At 40.3% G+C, this 21,941-nt stretch overlaps 1 protein-coding gene across 4 annotated transcripts in view; it reads right to left on the reverse strand.

Annotated features, from left to right (window-relative positions):
* The window catches only part of TGFBRAP1 (transforming growth factor beta receptor associated protein 1), a 59,316-nt gene that overhangs the window by 25,590 nt on the left and 11,785 nt on the right, over positions 1 to 21,941 (reverse strand). For 2 of the 4 annotated variants that reach the window (XM_045827805.1, XM_045827804.1), the window contains exons 2-4: positions 12,145 to 12,253; positions 11,302 to 12,002; positions 758 to 952 (exon numbers count right to left, since the gene is read on the reverse strand). In XM_045827805.1, the coding sequence (XP_045683761.1) occupies positions 758 to 952; positions 11,302 to 12,002; positions 12,145 to 12,251 (1,003 nt within the window). In that variant the 5' untranslated portion in view covers positions 12,252 to 12,253. The remainder of the gene's footprint in view (positions 1 to 757; positions 953 to 11,301; positions 12,003 to 12,144; positions 12,254 to 21,941) is intronic. The other 2 variants (XM_045827806.1, XM_045827808.1) reach the window with 1 other exon arrangement.

Below are 21,941 nucleotides of genomic sequence, written 5' to 3' on the forward strand. Positions count from 1 at the left end.
GGACAACTGGGTAAATCTGAACACAGGCGAGACATTAGAGCTCATTTTCTAAGGTGTGAAAAAGGCTTTGTGGCTCTGTAGGAAAATGCCCTTCTTAGGAAGTGTTATGGATTAAATGCCGTAATATCTTTCACTGCCTTTCAACGTTAATAAGTATTACATCTAGGTGAATGGTGTGTAGTACATTTAACATTCCTAATAAAATTTAGAAAATAGATCCCTCCTCTGGCTCACCACTGCACACAAGAGGCAGTCCCTCCCTGACTGCCCTGGTCTCCTTACAGGACACCAACCCTCCTCACAGGGCATGCACCACAGTCACACTGAACTGCTTGCATGGTCTGAAGTGTAAGGTTCACTTTGGAGCAGACTGGCACGCACCTTGCTCTATACCTGAAGGTTCTTTCACACCAGATCTGCTTGGCTGACTCCTACTCACTCTTACATGTTTGGCTCAAATACCACCTCCTTCAAGAAGCCCTCCCTAATATTTCTAGGAAACACTTCTTTTTCTGCTCTCCAAACTGTCCTTATCTCATTCTATGAAGCTCTTCAGCTGCTGCAGCTATTGTTTAAATGCCTCTCTCCCCATCAGTGCCAGAGCCCCTGCAGTGCAGAATGTGTATTACCATCTTCTGTGTATCTGCTATACTCAGCATAAGGCCTGTTTCCTAAGGGCCCTTTAATAGCATTTACTGCAGAAATACCATAAAAGAGTCAATAACTAAATTTCGTTAAGATTTCTGTAAACTCGTACCTTCAAAATCCTGTAAAATATGGCCTTCTTTAAAGGGCAGGGTCTGCTTTAGCTGCTGATCCAACATGCTGTGAACTGTGATGAATTCGTCATCGAGTGCTATGACATACGGGAAGCACACGGCCGCCCCAGTCACATTCTCTGACCAGTGCACAGGAGCTCGCTGAGAAATCCCAGCAACTGTGGCAAACATTCCTAGAAAACCAGAAGGAGTTATAAGGACTTTCAGATAACTATGGTATTTTCTTTCCTGTATCTAGATGCAGAATAACCCCTACTTTCATTATATTTCAAGATAGGAAAGGTAATATATTTATGCTGTATGTGTGAAGAACTCTGCATGACTCTATTTTCATGAGAACTAGCCCCTCCCAGAAAGTATATATTTACTTCCAACTAAAAGTGAAGGTAAACAAATGTTTACATATACACACATGAAGGTTTATAACACACATGTCCTCATAAGTGGGGGAAAAGTTACCATCAAACAATTTTAGGAAGCTTTCTTTCACATCTATTGCTCCAAATGGTTTACATCTTTAAGTTACAGCTCTTTCTTATTCATTCATTCAACAATGTATATTGAATACATTCATTCAAATATTTATTGAGCACCTACAATGTGCCAGGCACTTTAAAAGGCTTCCTATTAGAAACTTGCTCTTCTGAGCTGAGGTCTAATTTTGGATACATATGCACTATAATACAAAAATGGAATCAATTTTACAATTCAAGAATGAGTGCTGTTTGGTGTTTGCCAATGATAACTTCCATATTAAACTATTAAACAACAGTTTACCTATCTTGTACATAAATCACTAAATGAACCATTTCCAAATGAGCTGTTTATAATCCACAGATTCTGGGGATTACCAAAATTAATATATTCACTGAGTAAAGTCAATCCATTTTAACTGTTTTCAAAGTTGTGGACATAAAACACCTTTAAAAAGTTTGCTGCTGCTGCCTACAATGATCAGATGCTACTACCACAGGAGACAAGAGGTTTCTTCTTATCTCAACCAAGAAGGGGTGGCGGGGGAAAGACAGAAAGAAATCCCAGAATACTTGAAGATGGAAACAATGGACAGTATCTCAAATACATATTTGAGCAAAACTCCTAAACCTGTGAAATCACTGACCTTCTTAAATGTTCTGTGGTTGCAAAGACTGAAAAGTACTGCACTTAGAGGGGAAAATAGCTCTTCCCCTCTAAATTCAGCTGTTCCCCAAAATAAGTGCCAGGGAGCTCACAGGTGTACATGCCTCACTCTTAACCTAACATTCTAAGGCCCTGCCCATGAAACGATGCTGTACTTATGACACCTGTTGGGCCCTGCTGAACACTTTAAATATTGGCTCTCAGATGTGAAGTAGCACCAGCTGAAAGTCTGTCAAGATGATAGAACTATAACCTTTATGAGAGTGTGTGTGGCGTGTGTACACACATCTCCCCAGAAAGTCACAATTGCCTAATATGAGGAGTTCTTTCATCTTAAGTATTTCTCGTTGATCCTTGAAGTCTCTAACAATCATTAGAAAAAGACTAACAACTCAATAGAAAAAATAAACAAAGGATATGAATCAGTAAGTCACAGAAGACAAAATGCAAAAAACTAATAAATTCATGAAGAGATTCCCATGTTCATTAGTAACCAGGGGAACACAAATTTAAAGAGGTTAAAAAAAAAACAACCAACCAACCTTTTACCTATTAGATTGGTCAGAGAATAATTTAGTAATATCCATCAAAACTGAACATATACCTACACTTTAATTCAATGATTTTCCTTTTAAATGTATTGCCAATTGATTATAAAAATGATCACTGTGGCATTTTTAATAATAGCATAAAATTGAGAATCATACCCCAGAATAGTGTGTGGCTCTGGGTGAACTCATCAAGAACAGAAAGTTCACTTATTAAACAAATATCTACAAAAAGAAAAAGTATAACTTGGCAAAAACCATAAATCCAACTACATTTGCTAGGTGCTTATTGCATGTCGAGCACTGAGTTAGATAACAAGACACAGACTGAGACACAAGCAAGGAACTCACAGTGCTGAATGGGTTAAGGAAAATACACAAATAATTACTACAAGAGGGAACAACCATGGCAGGAGAAAGGAGTCAAAAGTGCTGATGGGAAGTGAAGTCCAGATGGAGCCAAGTGATCAGAGACACTGGCTGCACAGAGATGACACCCACACCAGGAGGGGATCTGGCAGTAAGAAGCAGGAGGTCACAGGAGGCAAGAAGGGCAGTGGTGTGTCCTCCTAATAGGGAGTGGCTCCCAGAACAGGGTTCAAACCCTTCATGGGGTGCAGAGGGTCGGAAACTTGAGTTTGGGTCAAAGCAGGAAGTGCTGACCTGGAAAGTCAAGCTAAGGAGTGCAGCCTGAATTTACTACAAGATCACAGATGCTTTAGAAAAACCACCTGGCAGGAGGGTGGAGGCTGCACTGAAGGAGGGAGAGACCCAGTCACAGGGAAAGACTAGGCAGCTGCCTGCCACCAGGAAGGCAGCATTGGGCCAGGACTAGAAATACAAAAAGAAGATGGGTAACTTCCAAAAGACCCTGGTACCTACTTAGGGGGAGCACAAAAGAGGTGATCCCTGGCCAGGCAGCTCAGGTGGTGGGATCATCGTCCTGTAAACTAGAAGGTTGTTGGTTTGATCCCCAGTCAGGGCACATACCTAAGTTGTGGGTTCAATCCCAAATTGGGGTGTGTACAGGAAATGGGAGGCAACTGATCTGTTTCTCTCTGTCTCTCTCTGTCTCAAATCAATAAACATATCCTCAGGTGAAGATGTTTTTAAAAAATCCTACAGGAGAGAAACATGAGGTGCCAAGCCACAGGAGGAATCAAGAATCTGAAATTAGGACTGAGCTTTTAGGAGAAAATTAGATGAGTACAAACTTGAATTTTCCATGCAGTTAGAACCAACCACTAAAGAACCTAAAGGGGAAAGAAAATGATCTGGGGACACTGGCACCATGCCCACTGTGTTCACCCAGGTATATGGTAAATGAATGTAATCCCAAGGCTTCTGCTGAATTTTGGGTGAAATAACTGTGTTCTGTATAGCACAACTCTCGTGGGATCATGGACACCAAAAAGCTGTCTAGTCTTATCCTGGAATTGGCTGCTTAAGGCTGGACCTCGCCCAACCCTGGAGCTGTGCAGTGCAGAGGCCCTGGCATGAATGTTCTCAAAATGAAAAAGGCAGAAACCTAAGGTACAGAGCAAAGGCTCCTACACAAATGGAAAAGCAGACTTCCCTAGAACGAGAGGGTACAGCAGTCGTGGCCATCAGGGTGTGCATAGCTCCGCTCAAGAACAGTGCGCACTGCCGCTGGCACCAACAACTACTATGTGCTCGCTAAGTGTTCAGGTGATAATCTCCAGTTCCCACATTGTTGAAAGAGTGCAAGTGTAACAAAATGTGTAAATGGTAAAAACCTTTGAATGCCATTGTTTTCAATTGTGTGCCCTCTTAATATCAGTGGACCCCTTATCTTAGTTGGGAGGAAGACAGTCATGGGAGGGTGAGGAGTAGTTGAATTATCTGCATTTTTCAACAAGCATTATCAAAGAGTAGAGTTTAAGGTTACAATAATCAATTGTATTATGCCATTTGCAACAAAATATTGCTTAAAATAATAAAACTTAAACTAAGGCAAAAAGTTAAGAGCAATTTCTCATGACATGAAAGTAAACGTCATCTTCAGAAAGACAAAATGAAAACACAGGGCTCACAAATGTTTAAGTGTGGATTTGCATTCCTTACAGTAGTTTTTTTTGAACTTCTGAACTTGACAGTGGTGACTACCATACGGTATACAGAACTTGTACATAAGTAATGCATAAGACAGCTTTCAAGTAATCTTCCAATTTGCTTGTAATTGTACTGATCACAAGCAGAACAATAATTAAGACGGTTGGTTCATTCAGCATGATGTCAATGTAGTTGAGGTAAAGTAAGCTTGAGAAAAAGTGCATCTTAAATATGACTGACAATCATTTCCCATCAATCCTAACACTAAAACCAATGAAAAGATACTGGAATCAAATGTTTTCACTATCAAGTCTTTATAACTAAAACAGGTATTGGCTCACAAATAGGCAGACTGAGGGAACAAAACAGAAATCCAGAGACAGACCCAGTGATGAAAGGAGATTCGGTGCACACTAAAGGCAGCACCTAAATCAGGCCAGAAAAGGGCTCTCTGATCAGTTCGCTGGGATGACGAAGAGCATCTAGGAAAAGACAAAAGTGACTCATTCCTTATACTCTTCACTATAAGAAATAAAACCATAAAATTAGTAGCAGAAAACATGGGTGAATTTATCTATAACCTAGAAGGGGGGGAGATATCCCTAATATGACTAAAAATCAAGATGCAACAAAGTAAAAAGGTTAATACATTTGATTTTATAGAAATGTTTAAGAAAAGCTTCTGCATGGTAAAACTGAAAACAAATATTTGAAACATAGACAACAAGTTGGTATTGAATCAAGTTCTAAAATCAATGGCTAGGGAGAATAGATAATTCCCATTGGAAGGGGCATATGGTAATACCTAGCAACATTCACATGCACTTACTCTCTGACTCGGCAATCCCACCTCTAAAAAGCTTTCCCATAGATACACTGGAAAAATAGAAAAAGATAAATCCCAGTTAATACCGTACAACTGGAAAAACCCCAAATGCCCGCTGAGGGCAGGGTTTGGATAAACTATGGACACAACAGAGCAGCATGGGCTATAAACAAATGAAGAATATATATATATATCTTACAAAGTGATATGTATAATACACTATTAAGTAAAAAAAGCAAAAAAAGAGGGAGATTAAATATTTACATATCTGTTCATATTCTTTATTTTAAAATGAAAGGATAAACCATAAAAATAAAGGTTACCTATGGGGGAAGGAGAGAACAGGTGAAGCAGACAGGATATAAGCCCTTTGAATATGTCTTGTTGTACTGAACAGACTTGGAACCTTGTTCCAAGGTTCCAAGGTTATGTAAATATTTACATAATAAAAAATAAAATGAAATAAAGCAATTTCTAACAATCAAAAGTAAAATGAAACAAGTTAATTTAACTGTATATCCAGTCAGTGCCATAACCATACAGAAGGAAACTTATTCCAAATAACTTTAAAATACAGGAATGTGACTTTACATTCCTATATCTACCCTTTACATATATACATTTATATTTATATTTATATTTATATATGTACGTGTGTATATATATAAATAACCCCACCTTAAGGACAAAAAGAACTATAAACAACCAGACTTTCCTCAGTAATTAGGCTGTGGGAACAACAGTGTCTGCAGTGTTACCCTGTTCCGTGTGCTGTGGAATAGACCAAAGGAACACTTGTGTTGGGGCGGTAGTTCATGAAGATTTTTGGTGTGGTTGGAAGATGATGCAGGTGCAAAGGTGGATGATGTCAGTGTCCTGCTGCTCTGAACTGGTTCTATCAATATGACCTCATACTGGATTTCACTTTTAAAAAATGCAAACTTCTGAGCTCTGTCTACTAAAGGACTACAAACAATGGATAACAAGCTCCTCTAGTACCCAGCCTATGTCTCTAAACGTCAGGGCTCCTTGGGAAAATGGTGTAAGCCAGATCTAGGGCAGGAAATGTACCAAGTGAACTTGGAACACCTTGCCATACCATAAGGTAAAGAAGCTATCAAAGTTCTAGGGTCATGTAAAGGGGACCTAGCCATCAACCTGAATAAGCTCCCCGCAAGTACAAATGGCCTAAAATAAACCGTATATGTTAAAAATCCATGATTCATAATTATGATTTTAAAAAGTTACTTCTGGAAGACAGAAGGGATCACCTTATTGAAAACCTTCTCATCCTTCCTTCCTTATAAAAGGTACCTGGGGACAACCAAATAGTCAATGAAAAGTTTCTCTTCCCCAAGGAAATGCAGTTCATATATGAAGGAGGAACAGAAATAGAATGTCACTATTTTGAAGATCCTAATGAACCTCTTAACATTTAAAGGATGTAGGCACTACTCATCAATAGCTATTAACATCACAAAAAGAGATGAGAAATTATGCAGCCCTGACAGAAGACCTCTGCCACCTGTGAATAAGCCTTGCCTCCCTGAAACAAACAAATAAAAAAAAAAACTTGAATCTGATAAAACCTCTCATGTTACCAGTTTGCAGGAAACACGAGGTCAGCCTTACACATTCAATAATATAGGGGGATAACATCATCAAAATTTAGACTGTGGGAAATTATAGGTGAAATGACCCAATTTCTTCAACCAAAAAATTAAGGAAAAATAAAAAGAGAAGGACAGGGAACCTAAAGATAAGAGAAAATTAACAGCTCTGTCAAGCAATTATAATGTACGGGTCTCATATGAACCTGATTCAAACAAACTGAAAGTGAACATGCACATACTTAAACATAAATGTATGTACATATGCATTTATGTATGTCTCTACATGCATAACAGAAATATGGCATGCCTTGATATTTGATATTTAAAAATTAGTTTAACTTTTGTAGGTATGTAATGGTATTGTGGTTTCCTTTTCTTAAAATAACAAAACTGCATATTAAAATGTTTACAGGTAAAATGCTAGGATGTCTGTTTTTGGCTTCAAAACTAGCAAGCAGGGGAGTGATCAGGGTGCAAACCAAACAACTGGCAGGGAGCCTCAGTGGCTGAAGCAGGGTGGTGTGCACATCAAGGTCCTTACACTGCTCTCTGCTACCATACATGTTTATATATGCTTTCCATAATGAAACATTTTCATTAAAATTGGGATTGTTTTGAAAGGTGATTGGGTAAAAATCTTTTTTCCCCAAAAGTAAAAATCTGAGCTATCAAGCCATGAAAAGACTTGGAGGAAACCTAAGTGCACGTGACTATGTGAAGTGAAGCCCATGTGAAAGGTTGCAAACTGTCTCATGTCAACCAGATCCCAGTGGAAAGTGTAGTGGTTGCCAAGGGTTGAGAGGTTGGACTGAACAGAAAAAGCACGAAGGATTTTTTTCCTTTTTTAAAAAAAATATGATTGATTGACTTGAGAGAGAGAGACAGAGTGTGCACACAGAACATCAGTTTGTTGTTTCACATAATGGTGCATTCACTGGTTACTTTTTGTATGTGCCCTGCGTGGGGATCAAACCTATAACCTTGGTGTATTGGGATGATGCTCTAACTAACTGAGCTACCCAGCCAGGGTGCACACAGGATTTTTAAGGCAGTGAAAATACTCTGTAATACCATGCATATGTCATTATACATCTGTCTAAACCCAGAGTGTACAACACTAAGAGGGCACCCTAATATAAACTAGACTTTGGGTGATTATAACTTAATGTAGATTCATCCACTGTAACAAACACACCACTCAGTCAGAAGATAATGACAGTAGGGGAGGCTCTATGTGTTTAGGGGCAGATGGTATATGGAAGGCTGTACTCTCTGCTCAACTTTGCTATGAACCTAAAACTGCTCTAATAAATAGTGTATTTAAAAAAAGTAAAAATCGGACTTCCAGCCAAGATGGAGGCATAGGTAGACACACTGTGCCTCCTCGCACAACCAAGATAGAGACAACAAAAATTTAGAAACAGAGTAACAACCAGAACTGACAGAAAATTGATCTGAATAGAAGTTGGACAACCAAGAAGTTAAAATAGACCCGTTCATCCAGGCCAGTAGGAGGGGTGGAGTCGGGCAGCTGGATGCAGGTTGCTGTGCAGAGAGCAGAGAGGGTTGGGACCAAGTGTAAGGCATCTGGGGTGCCCAGGACAGCAGTGGGTGGACCCTGAGCACGCAAGTGGCAACTGGCAGGCCCAGAGAGGTGGCAATTGTGAAGCAAGGCACTGCAAGCAAGGCAGGATCCCAGCACTGAGAAATAGAGCCTTGGGGCACTGATTGAAAACACCTGTGGGGGTTGAGGTGCCGCAGGGAGAGACTCCCAGTTTCGCAGGAGAGGTCCTTGGAAAGTCCCACATTGTGCATAAGCCCACCCACACAGGAATTGGCACCAGAGGGTTCCAGTTTGCTCAGCGGAAGCAGCAGGAGGGACTGAGGTCCCACAGAGAGCAGAGCAAGTGCCACTGTTCCCTTTTCGACCCCGCCCCCACATGCAGCATCACAACCCAGCAACTGGGGTGCCCCGCCCTGGTGAACAACTAAGGCTCCACCCCTCATATGTAACAGGCATGACCAGACCAAAGGGGGGGAAAAAAGATGGGTCAAACAGAATTGAAAGCCCCACAAGCAGTTTTTTTAAGCAACTGAGAGATAGCCAACCTATCAGATGCACAGTTCAAAGCACTGGTGATCAGGATGCTCACAGAATTGGTTGATTTTGGTCGCAAGTTAGATGAAAAAATGAAAGCTACAATAAGTGAAATGAAGAAAAATGCACAGGGAACCAATAATGATGGAATGAAAGCTGGGTCTCACATCAATGGAGTGGACCAGAAGGAAGAAAAAAAATACAACCAGAAAAGAATGAAGAAATAAGAATTCAAAAAATGAGGAAAGACTTAGGAACCTCCAGGACATCTTTAAACGATCCAACATCTGAATTATAGGGGTACCAGAAGGAGAAGAGGAAGAGCAACAAGTGGAAAACTTATTTGAACAAATAATGAAGGAGAACTTCGGCTTTCTGGCAAAGGAAATAGATTTTCAGGAAGTCCAGGGAGCTCAGAGAGTCCCAAAGAAGTTGGACCCAAGGAGGAACACACCAAGGCACATCATAATTACATTACTCAAGATTAAAATGGAGAGAATCCTAGAAGCAGCAAGAGAAAAGGAGACAGTTACCTACAAAGGAGTTCCCATCAGACTGTCGGCTGATTTCTCAAAAGAGACCTTGCAGGCAAGAAGGGGCTGGAAAGAAGTATTCCAAGTCATGAAAGGCAAGGACCTACATCCAAGATTGCTCTATCCAGCAAAGCTTTCATTTAGCATGGAAGGGCAGATAAAGTGCTTCTCAGATAAGGTCAAGTTAAAGGAGTTCATCATCACCAAGCCCTTATTATATGAAATGTTAAAGGGACTTATCTAAGAAAAAGAAGATAAAAAAACATGTATAGTAAAATGACAGCAAACTCACAATTATGAACAACCATACCTAAAACAAAAACAAAAACAAAAACAAACTAAACAATCAACTAGAACAGGAACAGAACCACAGAAATGGAGATCACATGGAGCATTAGTAACAGGGGAGTGGGAGGAGGAGAGAGGGGGAAAAGGTACAGAGAATAAGTAGCACAGATGCTAGGTAGAAAATAGACAGGGGGATGGCACGAATAGTATGGGAAATGTAGAAGCTACAGAACTTATGACACATGGACATGAACCAAAGGGGGGGAATGTGGGTGTGTGCAGGGTGGAGGGGTTTGAAGGGGGGGAAATGGGACAACTGTAATAGCATAATCAATAAAATATATTTTTTAAAAAAGTAAAAATCAAGAAGCATACACTACCTAGTTCATGACCTCAATTTTTGCTATTACCAGAAAGTGTCTGTACCCATCACTGTGAAATGAGAAGACTGCACACACTTCTCTACTGTAAATAGTTGAGGTGCACTCACTAAACATCATGGCAGGACCGGAGCATCACACACAGATACACACACACACACACACACACACACACACACACACACACACACACACTCTGTAGCCTGAGTCACTTAAAACGGAAAGAAAACATCACAAGTCACCAGTGAAATTAACAGCTCTGATTCTTCATTTCAGTACGCCAGGGAAGAGAACTAGTAAGACCATAAAAAATAGCCAAAGCCCTTTCAAGGAACTGGCTACTGGAACCTTTGGGTGGGATGAAAGCTCAGTCAATTAACAGAACAATATATATAGAACACTGAAGTTTCCAAATCTGAAAAGACCTAGCAGTGAGGTACCTCAAATCCTTTTTAGGATGAAGAATAAAAACAATCAACTCACAAATCCACACACTTGAGAAAATCTTATCAGGTAGTCCTATAGATTTTTATTTTTGTAGTTATTTACTTAAAAAGAATTTTCTTCCCAGAGCCATCTTCAGGCACAAATAAAACCAAAGAACAAAATAAACGAACAAACAGGACACAGACTCAAAGATACTGAGAACGGACAGTGTTGTCAGATGGAAGGTGGCCTGGGGACTGGACCACAAGGTGACAGAATTAAGAAGTACAGATTGGTAGTTACGAAACAGTCACAGGGACGTAAAGTGCAACAAAGGGAATACAGTTAAGGATACTGTAATAACCATGTATGAGCCCAGGTAGGAACTTGAAATACCAGGGAATCACTTTGTAAAGTATTGATATATGATTCTCTAACCACTATTCTGTACACCCGAAACTAATACAAAACAATATTGAATGTAAACTGTAATTGAAAAATAAAATTTTTAAAAAACAGCATGAAGTCATGGAGATAACCAAAAAGAATGGGCAGCCAGGAAGCAAAGGTTAGTGGAAGTGACAGCACCCTGCTCACCCAGTCCTCCCGGGCCCGCCAAGAGGAATTCCTGTTTCCCTATTCTCTTGACGATGGGGTGCTTCTCCTCACTGCAGTATGGGAACAGGTCCTGGGCGATGCCTGTATTGTAGTTCAGGATGATGTACTGGGTGGTCAGAGCCAGACACAGGAAGTGTCCATCCACAGCCACAGCCAGGGGCTGCTCAGGGGTGGATACTTCCCTGATGATCTGAACCCGGTCCTCGTACACCAGGAATACCTGAATGGTTCTGCGTTTCACAGAGATGATGCAGACCTCCACACAAAATGGGTCCCTGCTCACAGGGTTCTCGTTCAAAGCCAACGCCACAGCCCCTTTGATGCGGGCCCCTGAAGGGACAGGCTCCAGGTTCAGCATGTTAACCAGTGTTATGGAGCTGTCACAGAGCACCAGCAGTCTGTGGAGAGCTGACGCCGCTCGCAGCTCATTCACTGGCTTCTTGAAACCCAGGTGTCTGTGCAGCTGCTTTGTGGCAGTGAATGTGGCTGTCCCAGCAGGCAGAGCCTTCTCCTCCAGCAGGAAGTGGTAGATGGAGCCGTCGGTGGTACCCACGTAGAGGTTCCTGCCGCAGCACTCCACACACTCAATGCTGATGCGCTCCCTGTCACCTGTGAGCAGCTCCCGCTCCACAGCAGAGACTAATATAAAGGCCTTGGTGCTCATCATGCCTGCTGCTGGTCTGTAGGAAGAGGAAAACAAAAGGTAAAGTACCATTCCAGGTCACCAAAACATGCACTGATTCCTCAGTTACAATTTCAGGGAAATGAAATCATTTAACACTGTTAAAAAACAGTGAAGGAAAAAAAAGATTTCCTAATCACCCTCCTTCCACCAGACCAATGAGAGACCCCAGCAGGAGAGCCATCTGCTCATCTTCACCAGAGCTGAGGTTTATATGGAGCTTCTTTGCATTGTTCTTGGGAGGCATACCTGTAGGTAGAAGATAAGCACACATATTCACCCACAGACAACATAACAAAAACATTGTAGAAAAAGGCAAAAATGATCCTCAGTGACCTTTCCCGGAGTTTCTGCAGTCACTTGATGAAGCAGTGAAGTGAGTGGTGGATGCAACTAACCACACAGGTCGCTAAAACACTGAGCAGGAACCACACCTTGGCTCCTTTGTGTTCTTCCAAGTATGAGTGAATGCGTTTATGTAGAGTAGTAAAGATATCCTCTAAGCTCCAGTCTCTCAGGGGATTTGTGAGAACGTCTGACATGGTAGTTAATGATTACTCCCTCCTGAAGACAGGCTGTCCCCAACTCTAACCCATGGCTTCCTACTTCTTCCTCTGAAAAGGGCTGCTGATTCACAAGCTAGAGACAGCAGCAATGGGCAAGAAGGCCTTTCCCTAATTTCTCAGCTTGTAGGAAAGCAGACACGCACACACAGTAAGGAGTCCTTGATACTTTCAAGTAGAAGAGGGAGATCCCCAAACTCGGAGAGAACTACAGAGAAATGTCCCAAAATGGGGTTGCCTCATGAAAGACTAAATTCTTTAATCCTTCGATGTATCCTAGCAAAGGCTGGAAGAGTTCTTGGAATACTCAACAAAGATTTATGCATCAGGGAAGGGTAGGAATCAACTCAAAGATTTCATAATTCTACAGTTTCTTATACCCCTGTCTACTGGGGCGGCGACAGATGCACGTGAGTGAAACTCCAATTCTCTTCCCCAAGGCAACAAAATTCCCAGGAAGGATGGTATACCAGGTCTGGGGGAAAGGTTTTCCAAGGGATACCACCAGAGTCCCTTCCTATCCCTTTCTTGTTACTTAGCAGAAATGTGACCTTGGGAAGTTCACTTGCCTTCTCCCTGCCTGTTTCCTTACCTGTGAAATAAGAGTAATGATGGCACCTACTTCATATGATTCTTTGAGGATTAAGAAGGTCAGCTCAATAAAAGCTAGTTTTTTTTTTTTAAATCTCATCATCATGCCTCCCTCTCAAGCCCCCAGTTTACTCTATTTTTATTTCCCAAGCTGGGCACCAAGAGATGGAACAATGCTATCTTCTGCCCTGAGCTATAGGTAATCTTTATGCACCTCCTCTGGCTGACAAAAGAAAACATAAGCCAGACATACATGCTCACACACCACACACATGTGCCCCTTTATATTCACTTCATTTATACAGGTTCATCTTCCCAGAGCTATGGAAAAGAGGTGGTAACATAAACAGTGATGCTCAAAAGGCCTCACAGAGAAGAAACCACATCCATCTATCTATCTGGGGCTGTGGGAACTCCCAAGAGTCCCCAGGAAAGCCTACGGTTGGGGAAAGGGTAGGCTTTTGACACAATCATCTATTTGTCATGACCAAACAGAATCACCAAAACTCAACCTAGACAATATTTTTCCATTTAAATACTAATGAATTAAACACAGGTAATTAAATGTGATTTTTGAAACATCCTAAATCTGTGAAAGCAAAGCAATACAAAATAGTTCTTCCTTCACTAATGGATCAATAAGAGCTGTTTTCTAAAATGGCAAGATGGAGTGACTTCACTATTTAAAATATGAAATATATATATATTTTTAAAGATTTTATTTATTTATTTTTAGAGAGGAAAGGGAGGGAGAAAGAGAGAGAGAGAAACAGAGAGAGAAACATCAATGTGTGGTTGCTGGGGGCCGTGGCCTGCAACCCAGGTATGTGCCCTGACTGGGAATCGAACCTGCGACACTTTGGTTCGCAGCCCGTGCTCAATCCACCGAGCTACACCAGCCAGGGTTAATAAGAAATATATTGCTCACTTTGCAGAAGGAATAGAGAAACAAGCTTCAAGCACTCATAATGAGATTCCTCTACTTAATTTTTTAAAAGTATATTGTCCATAATTCTAATGTCTTTCCTTAGCATTCTTTGCAGCAAAGAATACAGCTGACCCTTAAACAACGTGGGGTTAGTGGCACCCACCTGCTGCATAGGTGAAAATCCACATATGAATTAAATTGGCCCTCTGCACATGCAGATCCCCAAATTTGAACAGCACAAGTTTGAAGCTGCACGGGTCAAGTGAACTGAGTGGGTCAACTGATTATGCAGTCAACTGGATTGTTCAACCCTGTGTTGTTCAAGGGTTAGCTGGAGACGGAAAGAATCAAACACCCCAGATTTAGTCTGAATACTAGGGTGGACAGAGAAGGAAAGAGGGAGAAGAGAGAATTGTAAGAAAAGCTGTTTATGCTCTGGCTAGTGTGGCTCAATGGATTGAGCACCAACCTGTGAACCAAAAGGTTGCTGGTTCAATTCCCAGTCAAGGCACATGCCTGAGTTGGGGGTCAGGTCCCCAGCTGGGTACATGCAAGAGGCAACTGATTGATGTATCTCTCACACATTGATGCTTCTCACCCTCTCTTTCTCCCTCCTTTCTCCTCTCTGTAAAAGTAAATAAATAAAATCCTTAAAAAAAGAAAAGCTATTTATTAAAAAGTCATAATTCCATAATATTTTAAAAGATATGCAATATTGTTTCATTATCTGGTAATCAGTTACTTAAGTCTTGCTAAAAATAAGTTTCCTACTATAGGTCTTTAGATAAAGGACCTTTCTTTATTGAGTAAATGGTAATTTATAAAAGCAGAAGGAAAATGATGTCAGCATCACAGCAGAGTAAAACATTCCTTTTTATCTCCCTTTTAAACAACAAACTAGACATCCACCCACAAATAAAAGCACTCTTGTGGGTGTTGTGGGATCTAACACCATACACCAAGGGACACAGCTGGAGGCTCACCCACCTATACACCCAGTAACAGACAGAAAGAACTTGGACTACCCGCAGAATTAGTGGGGCCAGCAAACCTGCCCAGACTCCTCTTGCTGCAGTTAGGATAAAAACCTAGAGAATGTTGACCTGGGCAGCCATATAGACAAGAGAGAGAATTTGCAGAAGTCCAGACTTTCCACAGGAAGATTCCGGCATGCTCCTGAGAAAAAAAACAAAACAACCCAAAACAAAATATGGATTTGGTCCCAGCAGAGGCAGTGGTAGAGAAGCTTCCCCAGCACGGCACCCCCAGGGGAGACTGCACAGGAACTGAGCCAAACTGCAGCGGCAACCTCTCCCATGAAGGAAAAGGAGAGTGGTGAGTGAGTGCCTGGCTACCCCAGCTGTGTGGGATGAGGCTGGAGAAACCTATTTCTTTCCAGCAGAGCCCAGGGTGTACTGCGGCAGAACCTCCAAGACTCCTAGGGGGGAAGGAGAATTGGGAAAGAGGTAGATAAAAATTTCAAGGGGAGTTAAAAGAATCCTATGCAGCAGGAAGTACACCCTCAAGCCTTGGGGAGCACTGCACCCAGGGATCTCCCAACTGGGTCTGCAGGCACCCCCTGGAGCCTGAGCACAGAACCCACAGCTTCCGCAACTCTTTAGCCAGTCCCTCATGTGTACTTTCATGTGCACAACAAGAAAGAAAGCTGGTAGACAGGGACTCACCTAGGAAACAGACGAGGGAGAAACCACAAACTTAGGCTACAGCACCATCTGCTGGAAAACAAGAGCGGTTTCTAGGAGTCAGCAGTGAGTTGTAAGAACCAAAGCTTAAGAATTCCACCACAAGGGAAAGCAGGAAGAATGGAGCAGATGTACTCATAGAGAGAGAAAACCCGGATGACAAAACCATCAAACAGAATACCCCATCGAAGTCAACTAGCCAAGATTTAGGAGGTGTCTGCTACTTCAAATGTGAAAGCAGCAGTGAAAAATTAGAAGGAACATGAAAAATCAAGAAAATATGTCATCACCAAAAGAAAGTAATTCTCCACTGAGTACAAAGGCATAGACTTTGTGATCCAGCCTATAAAGAATTCAAAGCTGCTGTCTTGAAAAAACTCAGTGAGCTACAAGACAATTGAGAAAGACAATTCAGCAAAATCTCAATAAAAATACATGATCAAAATGAGACTTTTAACCAGAGATAGAAATCATAAAAAAAAAAACCCACAGAAATTCTGGAGCTGGAGAGGTCAAAGAATGTAATGAAAAATACAATAGAGGGCATCTGATGGACAGTGGAGCAAAGGGAAGACAGAGCGAGCTAGACGACAGGAACTCAGAACTAACATGGTCAGGGAAGAACAAGGAAAAAAGAATGAAAAGAATAAAGAAAGCATACATGATCAATGAGATTCCTGAAGGAGAAGAGAGGAAGAAGGGAGCAGAAAATTTATTTAAAGAAATACTAGCTGATGATTTCCCAAACCCAGAAAGGTAACTAGATATTCAATCTCACAAACCTAATAGATTGCCCTATTATCTCAATGCAAAAAGACCTTCTCCAAGACTCATTATAAGAAAATGTCAAAAAAACAAACAAAAATTCTAGAAGTAGCCAGGGGAAGAGACACTAACCTATAAACAAAGCAACACCATTAGGTTATCAACAGATTTCTCAGCAGAATCCATACCAGCCAAGAGAGAGAATGGGGTGACATATTAAAAGTACTGAAAAAGAATAACTGCCAGCCAAGAATATTCTATCTGGCAAACTTACACTTCAGATGTAAAGAAGAAATAAGGACTTTCCCAGTCGATCAAAACCACCACCAGACCTCCTATGCAAGAAGTACTAATCAGCACCATGAAACACTGATAGAAGTAAACATACAAAATGATGTGTCAACCACTTAACTATAGTGTATGAAAGTCAAAAGAAAAAATTCAAATAACTATAGCTACTCATATGTTGATGAATACACAATATAAAAAGAGGTAAATGATGACATCAAAAATATAAAAGGGAGAGTTCAAGGATGAAGCTTTTGTAGATGATCTAAGTTAGACAGCTATCAGCTTAAAATAGGCAGTTGTCTATATGACATGTCTTACATAAGCCTTGTTGTACCACAAAGCCAAACTCGAGAAAACACACCACCATGGAAAATCACCAACTTACAAAGGTAGGCAGAAACTGAAGGAAAAAGAAACAATAAAAATACAAAACAACCAGAAAAAAATAAGATGGTATTAGTAACATCACAAATATTAGATATTGACATAAGAAATATGTAATATTAGAAATACAATGTTAGAAAACATCACAAATCAATAATCCTAAATGGAAATGGAATAAATTCACCAATCAAAAGGCACAGTGGCTAAAGAGATTAAAAAAAATAAGACCCTACTAGTTGCTGCCTACAAGAGACTTACTTCTGCTTTAAAGGTACACATTGGCTCAAAATTAAGGGATGAAAAAAGATATTCTGTATAAGCAGAAACCAAAAGAAAGTGGGGGCAGCTGTACTTAAAGCAGATAAAACAGATGTTAAGCCTGTATCAGTAACAACAGACAAAAAAGTTAATATATAATGATAAATGGGTAAATCTGTCAAGATGACAATCATAAATATGTAAGCACCCAACACTGGGAGCAATTAACTATATAAGCAAATACAAACAAATCTGAAGGGGGAAACAGATAATACAATAGTGCTTTAGTACTTTAGTACTCCACTGTCAACAATGGATACATCATCCAGACAGAAAATCAAAAAGAAAACAGTGGAGTTAAGCCATCATTAAATCAAATGAACTTAGCATTTATGAAACATTTCATCCACCAGGAGCAGATACACGTTCTTCTCAAATGCACACAAAACATGCTCCATGATAGACTATGAGACAGGACGCAACACAAGTGTTAGCAAATTTAAAAACACGGAGGTCATACCAAGTATCTTTGCTATCACAGTAGTAGCAAATTAGAAATCAACAAGAGGACCTGATACTATGAAACTCCTAAGAAAAAAACATAAGGAAAAAACTCTTGATGTTGGACTGGGTAATGATTCTTCACACACGCAACAAAAGCAAAAATCAACCAGCAGGGCTACATTAAACTAAAAAGCTCTGTAGGGGGACTTCCCGCCAAGATGGAGGCATAGGTAGACACACTCTTCCTCACACAACCAAAAGAAGGACAACAACAAATTTAAAAACAAAAAAACAACCAGAACTGACAGAAAATAGAACTGTATGGAAGTCCCACAACCAAGGAGTTAAAGAAGACACATTCATCTAGACCAGTAGGAGGGGTGGAGGCAGACAGCCAGGCAGAGAGGACGCCCTGCAAGGCAGTGACTAGAGGACCGGGCAAGGCAGCAGCTGGCCAAGGCAGTGGCTGCCAGACAGGGTGGTACCACATTCATATGCAGATAAACTGGGAGGAACAACTGGGGAGAGAGACAGACTGCAAAATCCAGGGTTCTAGTACTGGGAAATAAAGCCTAAAAGTCTCTGACTGAAAACACCTGTGGGGGTTGAACTCAGTCTCATAGAAGAGTTCGTTGGAGAGACCCATGGGGTCCTAAAATGTACACAAACCCAACTACCCAGGAGTCAGCACCAGAACAGCCCAATTTGACCGTGGGTAGCCAGGGAAGTGATTGAAAACCGGCAGACAGGGGAGCAAGCGCCATTGTTCCCTCTCGGACCCCTCCCCCACATACAGCGACGTGATTGCCCCACCCTGGTGAACACCTAAGGCTCTGCCCCTTACTACATAACAAAAAGGCTGAGACAAAAAAAAAAGGGCCAAATGAAAGAACAAATCAAAGCTCCAGAAAAAATACAACTAAATGACAAAGAGATAGCCAACCTATCAGATGCACAGTTCAAAACACTGGTAATGAGGATGCTCACGGAATTGGTTGAGTATGGTCACAAATTAGAAGAACAAATGAAGGCTACGCTAAGGGAAAGAAAGAAAAATGTGCAGTGAACCAACAGTGATGGGAAGGAAACCAGAGCTCAAATCAAGGTTGTGGACCATTCAACCAGAGCAGAATGAAAAAACAAGAATTCAAAAATATGAGGAGAGGCATAGGAACCTCAAGGACAACTTTAAACATTCCAACATCCAAAATCATAGGGGTACCAGAAGCAGAAGAGGAAGAGCAACAAGTGGAAAACTTATTTGAATAAATAATGAAGGAGAACTTCCCCATTCTGGCAAAGGAAATAGACTTTCAGGAAGTCCAGGGAGCTCAGAGAGTCCCAAAGAAGTTGCACCCAAGAAGAAACACACCAAGACACATCATCATTAAGTTACCCAAGTTAAAATTAAGGAGAGAATCCTAGAAGCAGCAAGAGATAAGGAGACAAGTTACCTACAAAGGAGTTCCCATCAGACTGTCGGCTGATTTCTCAAAAGAGACCTTGCAGGCAAGAAGAGACTGGAAAGAAGTATTCCAAGTCATGAAAGGCAATGACCTACATCCAAGATTACTCTATCCAGCAGAGCTATCATTTAGAATGGAAGGGCAGATAAAGTGCTTCCCAGATAAGGTCAAGTTAAAGGAGTTCATCATCACCCAGCCCTTATTTTATGAAATGTTAAAGGGACCTATCAAAAAAAAGAAGATGATCAAAATTATGAACAAGAAAATGAAAACAAACTCACAACTATCAACAAGTGAACCTAAAAACAAAAACAAACTAAGCAATCAACTAGAACAGGAACAGAACCACAGAAATGGAGATCACATGAAGGGTTAGCAACAGGGGAGTGGAAGGGGAGAGAAGTGGAAAAGATACAGGGAATAAGAAGCATAGATGGTAGGTAGAAAATAGACAGGGGGAGGGCAAGAATAGTATGGGAAATGTAGAAGCCAAAGAACTTACACGTAGGACCCATGGACATGAACTAAAGGGGGGAATGCGGGTGAGACGGGGTATGCTGGGCAGAGGGGAATAAAGGGGGGAAGATGGGACAACTATAATAGTATAATCAATATATTTTTTAAAAAATAAGTGAATAATAAAAATAAAAAGCTCTGTGCAACAAAAGAAACAAATCAACAAAATGAAAGGCAACCTATGGAATGAGAGAAAATATCTGCAAACTGTGCATCAGATAAGGGATTAGTGTCCAAAATATATAAACAATTCATACAAATTAATAACAAAAACCAAGCAATCCAATAAAAGTGGGCAGAGAAACTAAACGGAAGACATTTTTTCAAAAAAGACATCCAAATAGCCAATAGATACATGAAAAGGTGTTCAACATTAGTACTTATTAGGGAAATACAAATGAAAACACCTGTTACAATGGCTGTCATTAAGAAGACAAGAGATAAGTGTTGACGAGGATGTAGAGACATAGGAGCCCTTGGTGCACTACTGGTGGGAATGTAAACTGGTACAGTCACTGTGGAAAACAAAGTGGAAGTTCCTCAAAAAATTAAAAATAGAACTACTATATAATACAGCATTCCAATTCTGGGTAAAAATCCAAAGATTAAAATAGGAGTTCAAAGAGATATGTGCACTCTCTTGTTCATTGCAGCATTATTCATAAGAGCCAAAACATGAAAACAACCTGAGTGCCTATCAACAGATAAATGGATAGAGATGCTGCCATACATATGGTGGTTAGGGGGAGCTGAGGTGTGGGAACTGGGGAAGTGCTGTTTAAGGGCACAAACTTGGAATTAGTAGATAAAAGCATCCCTGGAGAGCTAATGCACAGCACAGTGATTATCCACAATACTGTATTATGAACTTCACAGTTGCTAAAACAGAATCACACAGACATAACTGAAAGCTGACAAAGTAACATTCTGGTACTTAAAAAACTGATTTATTCAGTTAAGCAGCAGAAAAATTTTCTCCAAGATCTAGTTCACATGATAAATTTACTTAAATGTGAATCATAAAAAGATACACTTTAAGCCATACCTCCCTCTATTATTAAGTCCAACTAACTAGGGTGTGAATTCAGAGAGGTTTTAACATGGTAATAAAATTAAAAATTTCTCTAAGGTGTATACATTTCACACTTTATTGTGTGATTTCAAGTTGACCTAAAATTTAAAGTACTGTGACTTTTTGTTAGAATGTTACCTTTAAAGCATAGTTATAATTAAAAGATCAACATTTTAATAATTTTCTCAAAGTTGCAAAATACATACCTAGTTAGGGAAAGAGATTGAAAAATATTAGTATGCTTGTGGACAACAGCTTTAAAAAATAACTATGCGTGCAACAAGCAACTCTAAGTATACAAAACAAAAACAAAAACAAAAAAAAAGCAATTACAAGACACTTCCATATCCCAACAGTCTTCCAATCTCATTAAGGACATAGAACTAGGAAAATAATCAAGTCACCATATAAAGCAATATGTGCTAAGGGCCACAATTAAAATAGTAGTAATTAGTTTCTTATCAAATTAAGATTTTACACAGAGCCACTAGTGATAATTAGAATCTAAGTCAGTGTCTTTGAAAATGCTAATATAAAAATACTAATTTTCTTCTACAGATGTACACAGAAACATCACCTTTTAGTTAACACCTGTAGCCACTGTTAAAAGAACTTGTTGCTTTGGCACCTTCCCTGAGGCTTTTCAGGTTTTCTAACATTCACCTCAAAAACAACAATTTCATTCTTTTGGCTACACATGAAGCTGTACAGCAGAGATTTTGATATTACCCATAAGGTTAAAAAATGTTTTTTGTAATCTTTTAAAAAATATTTTATGTACTTATTTCTAGAGAGAGAGGAAAGGAGGGAGAAAGAAAAGGTGAGAAACATGGATTTGAGAGAGAAACTTGCCCCGACTGGGACCAAACCTGCAACCCAGGCAAGTGACCCAACTG

The sequence above is a fragment of the Phyllostomus hastatus genome, unplaced genomic scaffold (genome assembly GCF_019186645.2).
Source record: "Phyllostomus hastatus isolate PE091 unplaced genomic scaffold, TTU_PhHast_1.1 phas_scaffold_78, whole genome shotgun sequence".
Classification (NCBI taxonomy): domain Eukaryota; kingdom Metazoa; phylum Chordata; class Mammalia; order Chiroptera; family Phyllostomidae; genus Phyllostomus; species Phyllostomus hastatus.